The sequence below is a fragment of the Hippichthys cyanospilos genome, chromosome 14 (assembly GCF_059441005.1).
Source record: "Hippichthys cyanospilos isolate Australia breed blue-spotted pipefish chromosome 14, RoL_Hcya_1.0, whole genome shotgun sequence".
Taxonomy (NCBI): Eukaryota; Metazoa; Chordata; class Actinopteri; order Syngnathiformes; family Syngnathidae; genus Hippichthys; species Hippichthys cyanospilos.
In genome coordinates this window covers 7,028,635-7,043,584 of record NC_142382.1, presented here as the reverse complement: position 1 = coordinate 7,043,584, position 14,950 = coordinate 7,028,635, and the positions used below count along the sequence as shown (strand labels likewise).

Genomic DNA, 14,950 nt, shown 5'->3' with positions numbered 1-14,950 from the left:
CATCCGCTGGATTATTTGCATATGTGTGATGCTTCTGTAACTGCTATATGCAAATTCTCCACGCCCAAGTCCAATCAACCACGACGTGTGTTGCCAAGCCAGATTGTCCAGAAAGGTTTGTACACTGGAGACAAAGCTGTGGTTATAAAATATAACATTCCATCTAAGTGTGACCCGGTGACCTGTTTTTTTTTTAACATAATGAAAGAGAAGGAAATATACTGTGAATGCATTAGCAATGACAATAAGGACTCTCTTCTATACAGTTATCCAAATGATTGTATTTATTTGAACAGTCTTGTTTAAATAACTATATTTTTTCACAGGAGAAGAAATTATGTTCTATTTTGATACTTGCATCGATAATTGTATTTTCTGGTTTTGACACACCTGACACATCTGAGTTTTGACACACCTGGTATATATGAATTATAACGTGAGTTTCCGACATCTAATAAGAGGAGGTTGACCTGTTTTTTTTCTTTGTGATTAAATATCTATATGAACAACAGATGAGTAATTACAGAATACAAGGAGTAGAATTCAATTTTATACTTCTTCCTACTTCCTTTTAAACATGCAAAACTCATCACTGGACTGCAAAACATACTGACAATTTCTCAAATTTTGAAATGTTTTTATATGTTGAGTAAAATGATGAATCAAAATCAAATCAAAGGGTTACATTTTTTTCCCCCCACAAACCATTTAGTTCCTCAAAGCTCGTATACGCTTAGTAAACGACAGTCAATTAAAAGCCATTTGTCATCGCTCTTGCGGCTGGTGAAATGATTTGCATACAAGGCTACGTTCAGATCCGTCATGTCGGTTTTGGGCGAGTAACTGACGTGCAGCCCGGAGGCAAAGGAAAACGAAACGCTTCAGCGGCAGTCTTGCAAAAGAAGACGCAACACATACAGGCTTTTTCTTTTTTTTTTTTAATTTCAAACCATGAACACATAAGACAGGGACAATAAATTATAACGACCAAAAAAAAAAAAAAAAAGCAACAAAAAAAGACACGCGCAGGAAGGGTTGCGTGGAACGCTCCCGAGCACTGCAGGCATCGACGCACAAAACTCGGAAAGGATGTAAACATGTTTGGTCTCGAACGCATGTTTGGCATTCTTTAAGTGGCAGTTCATTTTTTTTTAGTTCTTTTTTACTTTTTCTTAAGTTTTTACTTGCATGGCCGCCCAAGTGCTTGCATCCGCACTTTGTGTCGCTGCAGAGTGGAAGAGTTCACTAGGCAATAAGAAGAAGGCATTCCCTTAGCGCAGGATTTCCCAAACTGGCGTCAGGTGACTGAAAATGCAAATATATGGGAGGGGGTGTGGTTATTGACCCTCAAGCGGGCACAGATCTTTTGAATTTGTCATAAATTTATGGTAATTTTTCCAGTTTGGGAAACCCCGCCTTACAATAGAAGAGTCGTACTAAAGAGGTAAAAGGCAAGAACAGGTGTTAGAGTACATTAAAATTCCTTGAGAAAATGAGGAACAGTAGTAGCAATATTACATATAGTGTTATGTTAATATACAACTAACCTAGTAGAAAGAAAAAAAAAAAAAAAAAGAAAATTAAGCCCTCAATACCAGTATCATTATCATGAGTCGGCTCCCAAAAAAAGTCTCAAGATGCCATGACCGAAAAGACAGGAAGTCCACCATTCTGGACATTTGGGTCATTTCGAGAGTCCTTCAACCCCAGAAGCTGGTTTCACTTCCTAACATGAAATGTGGTAGGCATGTCTGACATGAGTAGACTCACATAAAACGGGCTGAAAACACATAGAGCCATTTTGGACATTTCCATGGGTCCTTCAAATACAAACGTACCCGAGAGATTAGGGATGGATCAATGTGGTGCTTTCGGATTCATACCGATAAAAATGAAGTGTCAAAGTTGAAAAATATACTAACTCCAATCCTTAACTTTTGAAACAAACAAATGACTTTTCAGGATATCCCACAAATTACAAGATTATTATTATTTTTTTTACCCCTGCGCTGTGAAAGAGAGCGAGCCGTTTTCTACACTTTGAGTGATCAATAATTTGCAATAAAACAATGACACCCACATGTGTTGTGGACTGACCAATCAGAATCGCTAAAATAAAACTTATGGCGCCGGTGTTATGTTTATTGAACAAGTTGTTGATTTAACTTATTCACCTATATCAAAAGAATGTCTAATAATGTCAACTGAAAATTAAAAAAAAAAAAAATTCAAAAGTTACCATTTTTGAATTGCTTAATTATATTAGTATTTGTCAAAATCCTGATGAAATTTTAAAAGTTTGGCAACCCATATTAACAGAAAATTTGGTGAAAATGCCCAAACAAGTTGAACGTAAGTACAATATTTCCCAACTTTTGACTTATACTGTACATATTTTAATTGTCTATTTCCACAATTCCCCAAATATAGGACGCACCTGTGTATAGGACGCACTCTTAATTTTGTGGTCAAATTCTGGTATTTTCTGTTATCATGTATAGGACACACCAAAAGTTTAGCGACAACCTAAATACTAAAGTAAAACAGAATAGATCTCATCTTTTGTAAATTCTTCATATTTATTTGTGTTCATACCCGTATTTCATATATTTGTTGCAGGTTAAGATAAGTGTTTTTTGGATTTCCCACATTGTGAGCGCTTATTGAATGCCACATCACTTTAGTGTTGAATGCACTCAAAGCCGTTGTTTCTACTTTTCCTCGAGTTAATTTTGTGTGTAAATGCCAAAAGACCGTGAGTAATAAATGAGTCAAATGGAAAACCTTTCGGTGTTCACACAGCTTGACACTCTTAATTGAATCAATTGTTTTCCGTTTTATTAATATTCCTGTGTGCGAACAAGGATGGACTCGGACATTGGTACAGTCCGCTCGCTTCTTTTCTTGAAAATAATGCCTTAATAACATCTGCTAACATGAGCTGCTGTTAGCTGCAACAGGCACTTGTTGCTAACAGCCAAATGACTTCCGCCCGAGCATTTCCCGTTTTTGTAAGTCCGAATACGGCCGCTATAAAAATGCACACCTATGCGTCAAAACACGGCTTACGTGGCTGACAGAGCAATCTTCCTTGAATGGTGTCAAAAAATAAAATAAATAAATAAATACATTTTTTTGTTTGCAAATTTGTGTGGCTGCAGGTGGATGGTTTTATGTCATTTTTAATGTTTTTTTTTAAATTAGTGGTGTCATCAGCACTTTAGATGTCAAGTGTTTTTTTTGTGGCACCCATTTTTTTTTTTTAATTAAAGTTTCTTTTAAATAAAGTACTAAAGGTTGCCTTAAATAAGCTTGGTGTTGCAATGGAATTTGCCTAAATCCAAAGCAGGCAGTCTACACTATGTTCAGACAGCAGGGCTTAATGCTTCATTTGGATTTTTTTTTTTTGTGAGGTCGTTCATATTTTTAAATAAAAGTGACTTCTATGTGACCTGTTTGTGAAAGCTGTACGGCCCAAAACCTGTGCATTGAGGACACTGTGAGATCACACAGGGCGGGCGCACTCAACGTTTATGGAGGTACAACAATTAAGCATTTGGCGATGTAGAAATTGCTCTCATACCATGGCCAGAATATTTTCAATCTGTTAAATCTAAGGAGAAAATTGAGGAGGAAAAGGGCGAGGTTTTTGGGCTTGACCGCCTTTGTTGTTTTGTTTTTTCCAAGCCACTTCCGCTGTTTTGAGCAAAGAATTTTGACGATTGTCGCTTGTTGGTCATGTGCGAGTGGGATTAAAGGGACCTGGCCAATCAGACTGAAGTCACATGACAAACGATCGGTTACGGATCGGTTTCAGGACCACATACTCATGTGGCCTGAGTCGCATTGGAAAAAAATGACTGTGTTGTCCAAACAATGAAAAGATCAGATACAGGTCGCATGCATACAAAAAAAAAAAAAATCTAAATTGAGTCACTTCAAACTGCTGTCTGAACAAAAACTTAAACAAGATGGTGAATTGTGAAGTCAACATTTGCTTATCATTTTGAGGATTCGACAGAAAAAAAGGGGTGTGTGTGAAACGGGGACCCGTTCATTTTACATTATTATAAACATCAACTTTTCTGTCTACCTACAAGCTTTCCTACCGTACACCTTGTATTATGTGTTTCCAAAAATATCAAAAAGTAGAATGCCATATGGAACCAACAGAAATAAAAAGTAAACAAGCAATTTTTGTATTTACACTACATACAAGTTACACAGCTCACCGTCATCTTTTTGCATCCATGGCTGACCCATGTCCCCCCTGATAGTCATCTTGTCTTTGTGTGTGTGTGTGTGTGTGTGTGTGTGTGTGGCTTGGAAGAGGTGAGGAGACCAACTTTAAAAGTGTCACCTCGGTGGGAGAAAGTGGAACGCAGGTGTCTGGCGCCCTCTGCTGGACAGTTGGCAAAAGCCATTCAGAGATTATCACCGGGTTGGTACTGAGGCTCCGTGGCTGTGAAGTAGTCCTCCAAAAAGGCCTGCAGGTACTCGAAGGTGGGCCTCTCCTCGGAGTCTTTCTTCCAGCATTGCACCATGAGCTCGTGCAGCGACGTGGGGCAGTCCTGTGGGCACGGCATGCGGTAGCCCCGCTCCACCTGCTCCAGCACTTCGCGATTGTTCATGCCTGGACGGAACGGGGGACATGTCATGTGAAGCCATCTGTGGTCAAATTCTGATTTTTCGATGTTTTTTTTTTTCGTACTAAATTCAATGAATTAAATGACTAAAAAAATGAATTTTAGTACTTGATAGTGGCAGCGGAAAAACAAATAAGTGTGAGTGTATTCAGACAGGAAGATGATTGTTGTGGTTTCATATTGTTATGGGTTCATTTTTTTTTAAATGTCGGTCAGACGCTGAAACTTTGAACAGGCAAATATTATATTATGCACGGTGCGCTTGTTTTGTTTACAAACATCACAAAAAGTATCGTAAGAAAGCGATATTGTGATGTTGTCCTGATTGGACAAAAATATGAATGACATCACTAACTGAACTCAAGTGTGAGTTCTTCAGAGACTAGAGTGAAGTACACAGAGCTCTACTTTCAATAATTCATGAAAAATTCACTCACACGCAACACGGAAATTGGTCCACTGTCTATTTTTAGAGGGTTGAACTGATTTTGGTTTAGCTCCCAGCCATCTTTGGCTATTTAATCAGTTGCAAAGGCGTTTTACAAGAGCATGGAATGAGGACTACTGGAGGACTATAGAAGGAAAAAAAAAAAAAAAGGACCAAGGCAGGACTAGAGTTACCAAAAGAATGACCAAAGAAGTAGAAATTGAAAGGATTACGCTAGGGGATTAAAGAAAGTCTTCAAGAGCACTGGGTGAGGATTAGGAGGGTGCAGTATAGAAGTTCTACGCAAGGACTAGAGTGGACTAACCCTTGAGACAGGGGCACAAATTTTTCTAAGGGGGTGGCCAAATTGTTGCAACAGCTCAGTGAGGTGTGGCCTGCATAGTGAAGGTTTCATAAAATAGGATTTTTACTATACGTTACCTCTTGAAATGTATGTCTATGTATCATGTGATATGTATCATCAGAAGGCTAGAAATTACAATATACTGTCAAAATAGGTAGTGTGTTTGTTCCTAAATGCTTGCAAATGGGATTTTTTTGGATTGCTGATTTCAAACTAGCGACTGGGGACGGTACATGGAGACATTCGTATGTCCCATTTAACAGGGTTTCTGCAGGTATCAGCACATCTAATTCAAGGCTTTAATGCTGTGGCAGGACAATAGAGGTTTCTTTTCAAATTAAGAGCAAATTAATTGGAACGTGAGGAACTATATTGCTAAATTGTGCTATTGCGACTCATTTGCAACGTTGAATGCTTTTATTTTGGTAGCCAGAGTGAAAATCTGGAACAGATTAAATATTGACCTTCAACAATGTCCAAGAATGGATCAATTAATAAAGAAATATAAAATTAAACCTTTTTGAGAAGTATAGGAGGTGATGCAAAAAAATAAATCTATGATTATTGACCTGTAAAGCATATAGTATTTGATACTTTGTACATATATTATGCACTGTACATAATATATCTTAAGACGGTTGAAATAATACAGCGGTAACTGTACAGTATTTTGACTGTCGTTTTACTGGCTTACACTATTAAAGTCAGCTGGGAACATGATGTTTTATTATGCACAACTTTAGCGTACATTATGCAACACGCTGCTCTGTTTTTAGCCTCTGACGCATCGGCAGACTTCAACGCTCACACGCGATGGCATGAATATGAAAGAAGAGTACAAAAGAAGTCACAGAACACGCACCTGGATAGGGCACCCGGCCCTTGGTCACGAGCTCTGTGAGAAGGATCCCGAAAGACCACACGTCAGACTTGATGGTGAACTTCCCGTAGAGAGCCGCCTCGGGTGCAGTCCACTTTATTGGAAACTTTGCACCTGCAAACATTTTAGAAAAAAAATAAACAAAACAATCCTATGCCGGAGGCGCGCCCTTTTTAATACCTTGCGGAAGTTTTAACTCAACTTGGGCTTTTTGATGTTTTTGATACGTGATGTCAAAGGAAAAAAAATCCAAAAAAAAACAAAAAAAAAACACTAGGAGGCTAAAAGACTGCAAAGATTGTCAAAACATGACGACTTTCAATATGCCGCGCTTCCGTTCCTTCTAAATGCTTGCAAACGGAAGGTTGAGAGGTACACCCTATAGGTGTCAAATTTAGCCCATGTCAGGCTCATTTACTGCCATTCAAAATTGGAAATATTGTCAGTTTTGGACATATTAAAAACCTTATGTTATACCATGAATTTCCCCCAATTTTTGCAATAATCCTTTCAACGGTAACTCCCGAACAGGACGCGACAGAAATTTTTGTTTGACACCCCGAAACCACTGGGTGGCACTAGTGGCCAAATTATGACATTTGCTAGCCTTTCAATAACTTCGATGGTTGGCTTAGTCTGGATAATGCCAAAGTCTTCAACAGTCATAATACTCTAATTTTGACATTATAAATATTCCAATTTTAACTTCTTAAATATATACAGAAAATATCCACAACAGTGGACAAAACAAACACCATAATGATGCTGTATTTGCATACTGTTTGTTTATTTATACTTTTCTTTTAATCTTGTCCAATAAATTTATTGTTTTCAATTCCTGTACTATTTTTAACAATTTGGTTGTTGCTAACATTGATATTAAACATACTTTTCAGGGACAAAGGCCTTTGCTATATTATGCAAGTATATTATATGTTGTTTATTATGGCAGTACTTAGCAAACTACAATTATTTTTTGAGACGGTACTTGCTGTAAAACATTTGCGAGCCACTGTGTTAGAGCATAAAGTCGAATCACCTGCAACCAATAAAAAGCACATGTGCCATTTCTTTGCGTTTCTGCGACACAAATGTGTTTTCGCATTGTTTTGTGGCGCCGCCCTGCAGGGACCACGTGTCCATGTGTTTCCCAGACCATGACAAATTACTAGCTCATTTGTGAGAAAAGAAAATGGCAAAAAGTCAAACATCTTCGCTGACCACAGCTTCCTTTTGAGAAAACAAATGAAGATAGAATACATTTCCATCGGTGTAATCTACCTTGTCTGGCTGTGTACTCGTTGTCCTCGATGAGCCTGGCCAGACCAAAGTCAGCAATCTTGCACACCAGACTGTCTCCGACCAGGATGTTGGCAGAGCGCAGGTCTCTGTGGATGTAGTTCATCCTCTCGATGTACGCCATGCCAGCTGCCACCTGGAAAGTAGACTCTGTTTCATCTTAGGGAATGGCTTTAAAAGATTAGAGCCTAAAACATTTAAACGCACACGTGCCATCTTCATTTTGTTGGAAATGGGATTTACAAGTAACCTTCTAAATGACAAATTGTTTTAATCTATTATTTCGCATGGGAGGAAATCCGTTTTATGGTCCCACATCCATTCCAAAACAAAAAACGAAAACAGCCTTTGAAATAGTGACGAAAACATTTTACTTGTAGTATGTCCTGCTCTATCCATCACAGTGGTTCTCAACTGGAGGTACATGAGAGCACAAGTACCACAAATTCAATAAAATACCGTAATTCCCCAATAATAGGACGCGGCTGTGTATAGGATGCACCGTTAATTTTATTATTGTAATTAAGAATATGACAAATAGAAAAATGCACATCTGTGCGTCAAAACTCAGCTTCAAATTAAGAGCAAATTAATTGAAACATTGAAACAACTAATTGCTAAACTGTGCCTTAGTGACCCCTTTGCAAAATGTTGTATGCCTTAATTTTTGTGTATATTGTCATTAGTGATGCAATTATCCAGCAGATGAGCCAGAAATAAAAACATCTATCTTCTGGAGTGCCGAATAAAATGCACCTAGAAATAGAAATGTAGTTTCAAAGTTTAATACATTAAACATGGATGGCATTGCAATCTGTTTCAAGTCCTTTTCTATGAGTGGGGGTATCCCAAAATGCTTTGCTGAGAACCACTGGTCTAAAAAAAAATATTTTATCTATGAGGTCATACCTGAGCCGCCATGTCCACTAGATTTGGAAGTTTCAGGCCACGCCCTTCTCCATCTTTGAGAAAGTCAAGCAAACTCCCTGAAACACAGAAAACATGACATTTTTTTGTATTCATTATACCGCTTGGATCTTTTTACTTCTGTCAAATTTAAATAAATAGTTCCTGCTTTTTGAAAATGGAGAACATGGGTGGGTGCCAGGCAAGCATGTGGCAAGTGAGGGCAGAAGTTGTAATCCATTCCTGCCCCAACTCCCATGGTCGCTGCGGTAGCCAATCACGTGTCTTGTAGGCGTACCTGAAAGCTGTGCTTCCTCAAAGTCACACACGCTGTAACGGAGATGCGAATGGAGCAGCTGCAGAGCGTTGTAAATCTCTTACAGATTTCTTTTGTAATAAATTAGAATTTCAAGTGTAAACTCTGATTGTTATCATCTTTGGTCAGCTACATTTTAATTAGACTTCCGAGCGCCGCTAATATAACCGCGGCTCTCCGTGAAACTACAAAGGGAACGGAAGGGATAACTACAGTTAGTGTATGAGATTTAATAATTTAAGATTTAAGTAAATGTGTGTACTGCAGAAATATTTGTCTTAAATATGCCAAATATAAATACTTTTCACGGTCCTCATTAACCGCGAAAAATGAGGGATCACACATCATCAATCCCTTACTTGGTTGTTATTTTATTTACTAAACAATACCAAAGAAAGAGTAATTTAAAAAATGTTTTTGCAATACACTTTGTTGCAAAATCAGCTTTTATCCAATTATTTGATTCAATGACAACATATTCCACAGTATACTCAACTGGAAGCATATTTGATAGTGACAGCTTTACGCAACGTGTGCAACTTTTTGCGTGCATTTCGTTCGAATTGCTCTTCTCACCGCTTGCTTGCCTTGCAAACATCCGCTTGCTCCCCATGGGCAAGGCTGCTCTAGTATGTTATTGAACTTCTTATACACGTATTAATACATTCATAAAATTTCCTTGTAGGTCCATATAATATTAATAATAATAATAAAAAAAAAAAAACGCTTTCCCCTTGTTGTTCTGTTTTTGCGCAGCGCTGAGCTGGAGGGAAAGCTTCTGTAAAATCAACTCTGGCATGTGGGCGTTTTGACCCAAAACAAGACTGAGGGAATAAAAAAAAGTGACATGAGATCAGTGTTGGAATTCCTGCCGCTGAAGTTCCACGTTATTGGCCCGGTTATTTATTTGCTGTGGCGACTGAGGAGGCTCGGGAAGACCGCCTGCTGTCAGGGTTTTCGCAGTTCAATACGTGAAGGACACCTACTGTGTATTTCAGATGCGCCCATGAATTATGTACACATGTGGGGAGGAGCAAAAATATGTAATATTGATGCCATCCAGCCGTACCTTTATTCATGTACTCGGTGACGATGTAGATGGGCTCCTCGGAAACCACGGCGTACAGCTGCACCAGCTTATCGTGCCGTAGCTTCTTCATGATCTGAGCCTCCTCCAGGAAGGACTCGGGCGACATGGTGCCCGGCTTCAGGGTCTTCACTGCCACCTTGGTGGTGCCGTTCCAAGTGCCTGCAAAATCATAATCATCCCAGTCAGCAATCATTAGCGCACTCACTGGACGCAATCCTAATTGTTTATAGTTTGTGGTTTTATAATTTATAGCTGCTCAGGTTATATCCAATCACGGCTCAGCTTGTGAACATCACATGATCAAATTCAGAAAATAGGTGAACTGAGCCCTGTGCAAGTGTGTCATTTTCAGTGGACAGTGAGTGGCAAAATGGCTGCCCCCTGAGATGCAGATTAATTCATATTCCACAAAGACAATCTTAATTACAATTCTGTTTTTAGGCTGGTGGGGGAACATATTGTAATGGAAATGTTTGGGTTGACTTGACCCCTTTAAACCAAAAAAAAAAAACAACAACAAAAAACTGAATAATGAATTAGTATAAAAACATTATGTGACATGGAACACGGATTAAATGATTTTTTTAACCAATAAAAAAGTTGTTAAATGAAAACATTTTTTTTTAACCCAAACCCTCCAAATAATAAAAAAAGCTAATATACAGTACAATATAAGATCTCCATTTACTGGGTTTGAATTTCCAGTGGGGGAAAACGGCATTTTTCTTTGACGGCCGCATACAGAAAAATATAAACATAAGAGCCATGTTTTGTTTTGTTTTTTTAAATCTTATTATACACAGTAAAAATCTTTTAAGCAAGCATTTACACATTTTTTATAAATAAAAATCTAAAGGGATCTACCATCAAACCTTCTACTTTTTTTTTTTTTTTTAAATTGTATTGCGGGCAATGTCAAATTTATTTAGCATAAGCCACGGGCTGCACAAATGTGGATGATGGGCCACAAATGGCCCCGGGCCAGAGTTTGGACATCTCTTTATCAAAGAAATACAAAACCTACAGTTGGTCATTTTCAGAAGTAAAAAGTAAATATTTTGCCTATAAAATATGTTTTAAAATGTATTCATTGTCCATGACAATATAATCATCAAATTATAGGCAAAATACAAACTTTTTACTGCTGAAACCGACAATATAAGCTTGGTGTCCCATTTAATGTCACACAGAATCGATCAGTGTAGGTGAAGGAAATTACATGTAAGTGAAAAATTGAATTGAATTTTGTTATTTTATCTAACAAATAGGTATCAATATTACAAACGTTCCATTTTAAATTCCAACTACAATCACAAACATAACGTTCAGTAAAAACTGCCCTATCAGGAACTAGTATTTTGAAATGAAGGCTGCTGCTGTTGGCGAACGATTCAGTGTAACTTACCCATCCACACCTCCCCGAACTGTCCATTACCAAGACGTTTGATGAGCTGCAGTGACTCCCGCGGGATCTCCCACACGTCTTTGGTTTTGACGGACAGGTCGGTCAAACGGGGCATCCCCTTGTGGCAGGGCACGATCAGCCGGCAGCACAGCCCGGCCGCCCTCGCTGCCAAAGGCAAGAAAGCAGATGAGCGATTACGAAGCTGCGCCATGAGGCGGCCATTCAAAAGGAGGTTCTCACCGGAGTAATGGTGCACCAGCTGCTGGAGTGTCTCGAACTGGGCTCTGGTAGTGATGTAGTAACCGCCGCTGTCCAGTTTGCGAATCTTGTAGTGTTTGACGTGGTCTCCCTTGATGTCGTCCCAATCCTGGATGGAGAGGGAGTAAGCTCCTGGAACCGAGATCACACACACAGATGGCCATCTCTTTAACTTGGCACATGCATGAGGCATACGTTTTAAGTACGTACATACAGTGGAACCCCCAACATTGTCCTACGCGAAATAATGTCAATGGAATTCATTTGTTTCAGATAGAAAAGGAGTCGTTTTGAGTTCCAAGTTGCACCGTATTTTCTGCACTATAAGGCACACTGGATTATAAGGCGCAGCCTCAATTAATGACATTTTAAAACCTTTTCCATACATAAGGCGCACCGGATTATAAGGCGCACCCTCAATTAATGACATATATTTAAACTTTTTCAATCACAATATAGCAACACTCAAAGTAATAACAATAATAACTCAAATAATAACTCCAAACTTTCAATAGCATAATAATTCAATGTCAATATGACCAAACTTGTTCAACTGTAAACACACAAAAGAAACAGGTAAAGCTTACTTGATCACTTCATTCCCCATCTACGAATCTCAATATTGATCCATATATAAGGCGCACCCGATTGATTATAAGGCGCACCATTAGCTTAAAAAAAAAAGGCTTTTAGATGCGCCTTGTAGTGCAGAAAATACGGTAATTGAAAATCTACCGTATTTTTCGGACTATAAACTACAACTTTTTCTCATGATTTGAGCCCTGCGTCTTATAGTCCAGTGCGGCCAATGTGCATTTTTTGCACAGTGCAGCTTATCCGTGACAAAAATGTTGGGGTTTTTTTGCTCAATTTTTGCTGGTGCGGCTTATAGTGAGGCTTCTAGTCCGAAAAATATGAAGAAAAAAAAACACACACACGTTCTCCATTATGTGTTGAAATTTCACCTATTTGCTGTGTTTTCTGGTCGGACGGCAGCAATATTGCCATATGTTTTTAAGGTATGATCTGATGGCATCTTGGAGTTTCATTTAGACAAAAGTAGTCATTTACCATCATTCTGTGGCATGAATCACTGCAATTACAGTACAATACAGTGGTATAATGAGATTTGAGTTCAAATGTGTGTATCTGTGTTCACTTGTATTCACTATTGATCCTTTCTTTTGGTTTTGTTTATTTTGGTGAAGTGCTGTTTCCGGGGGAAAAAAAAAAATCACCAATACCTTTGGTTGTCTCACTCTCCCGAATGAGAAACGTGCCTCTGGCGTTGCTATTGGACAGCAGCTGTCGCTCTGCATCCTTCCGGCCCAGTTTACCAAAATACCAGCTGCAGAAATAAACTTACTGTAAAGTGTCATGCCGTTTAAACATTTATCTTTCATTTCTCTCCGCATATGTTGGGAGATGAATCCTGAAACATTAATGACAGGCTCTGCGAGGATGGAGGAGGAAAAAAAAAAAATTCTACTCACTCCTCGGCTTGGATGGAGTCCACCGGGGCGACGTAATTACTGGGAATGTAACCAGTTCCACCTGTGGTAAGGGAGCGCGCCTCCCACCAGTCACCCTCTCTGTTGGGAACGACAACAGGAAGTGAGGGGCGCTTAAGATCCATGCACGTCTGCTGACAATCAATACAAATCGCTACACTTTTTTTTTTTTTAAAGCCATACATACATACGCTGATGTTAATTCTGATCAATATTGTAATATGCAGTAGGAGAAACACGTTCTCCCTGCTTATCAGGCCTTTATTAGACACAGTAGCTAATGTACATGTAATACTGTACCATACTGTGAATTTTAGTGGGCACAAATGACAATTTGTTGGGGGGAACAATACAAAGATAAAAAAAAAAGCTTTTTAGCTGTGAGCTGTTATTCACTTTTTTTAAAAAAATGAAGTTTTTTTCCATGGTAACGTTTGAGTACCGCCGATATCAAGGGACTTGACACAGATAAAGAACCGAAGGCAACATTTTGGTATCGTGACAACACTAATAGGCATTCATTGTCACTGTTAGCCCTGAATGGCTGGACTGGCAAATGCCAATTTTTACACTTGACCGCAAAGAACACTGGCTGGCAACATGCGCAAACATGTGACACAACTTGGAATTAAAATGGGGATTTTTGCTCACTTCTCTCTAAAAAAATAGCCACAAAATAAAGTCTCTACAATGCTGAATCTTTCACCTTTTAAAGTTTAAATGATAACATTTTGAATGAAGGGTATTTGAACTCAAATTGAAAAAGTATACTAAAAATACTTAGCCATTTTCAGCTTTAAAAACATATATCTATTTTGTCAATATATCATTTGATATATTTTTTTTTTTACTGTATACATAATACCTTTAAAAATACACATATATATGCATGGATGAGTGAAAAATCTCCAATGAATACCCTCTCTAAATGGACATTAAACTGTTAAATCTATGGCCATTACTAGCATATGTTTACACTTGAAAAGATTTATGAACGAATTATAATATTTAGCTAAACGGTCCACTTTTAACACATTTTTATGCTGAAATTGTCCTTTGACTGACCTAAAGATGACGCATAGTATTTGGTGACCTCCATCTTTTTTTTTTTTTGCCCAATTACATTTGCCAGTGGTCCCATAGCATGCAATCGTCGGATAGATCACGCAATTAGGACTCCGCCCTCCAGTGCTCTCCCGCAGATGTTTTGGAGCTTACGTGCTGTTGAGGATCTGGAACCTCTCCCCTTTCCTGAAGCTGAGGTCATCGTCAGTCCGGGCTTCGTAGTCGTACAGAGCCACGAACAGCGTCACCCCTGCAATCAGAACCACACCACGTTTGGTGGACTTTTTCCATTTTGTGTGTCAGGTTCTAGTCAATTTTAATTCGTTTTTGGCCCGTGGATGGCATTAATGGTGGACATGGTTCGGTCTGCTGTCACCTCTCCAGGGCTCAATATAAGTCTTGTCAGGATAGACTTTTTCTTGTGGTTTTTGTAATTAGGTCAGTCCATATGCTGAACATATGCAGCAATTGTTTGAAATGTCAATTCCTCCCACACTTTTTTTTCTCCTTTTCATCTCATTTGCTGCTTTATTTCATAAACTACACACAGCCTCTGATCTTTACAATTATTGTTTCCTTTGGTCCCGTGCTATGGATGCATTTATGTTTTCGTAATTTAAACAGCAGGCCTCGGAGGAAGTACTGACAGTATGTCATCTGGTTGCAATCGCTTTCACTCAAGGCGAATAACTCAAGCTGTGGGGATTTTTGTTTTAGGGGCAGTGAGCCACAAGATGCAGCAGGTGGCGCTATGATTATTTTTTTTCTGATAGGGTGGGGTTT

General features: G+C 38.7%; 1 protein-coding gene across 1 annotated transcript in view; it reads right to left on the bottom strand.

Annotated features, from left to right (window-relative positions):
• Positions 1-1,177: 1,177 nt before the first annotated feature.
• fyna (FYN proto-oncogene, Src family tyrosine kinase a) overlaps positions 1,178-14,950 on the bottom strand; it is a 28,946-nt gene continuing 15,173 nt past the window's right edge. The window contains exons 3-12 of the mRNA XM_088432822.1: positions 14,321-14,417; positions 13,085-13,183; positions 12,836-12,939; positions 11,574-11,723; positions 11,334-11,498; positions 9,908-10,087; positions 8,526-8,602; positions 7,599-7,752; positions 6,300-6,431; positions 1,178-4,633 (exon numbers count right to left, since the gene is read on the bottom strand). Of these exons, the coding sequence (XP_088288948.1) occupies positions 4,425-4,633; positions 6,300-6,431; positions 7,599-7,752; positions 8,526-8,602; positions 9,908-10,087; positions 11,334-11,498; positions 11,574-11,723; positions 12,836-12,939; positions 13,085-13,183; positions 14,321-14,417 (1,367 nt within the window). The 3' untranslated portion in view covers positions 1,178-4,424. The remainder of the gene's footprint in view (positions 4,634-6,299; positions 6,432-7,598; positions 7,753-8,525; positions 8,603-9,907; positions 10,088-11,333; positions 11,499-11,573; positions 11,724-12,835; positions 12,940-13,084; positions 13,184-14,320; positions 14,418-14,950) is intronic.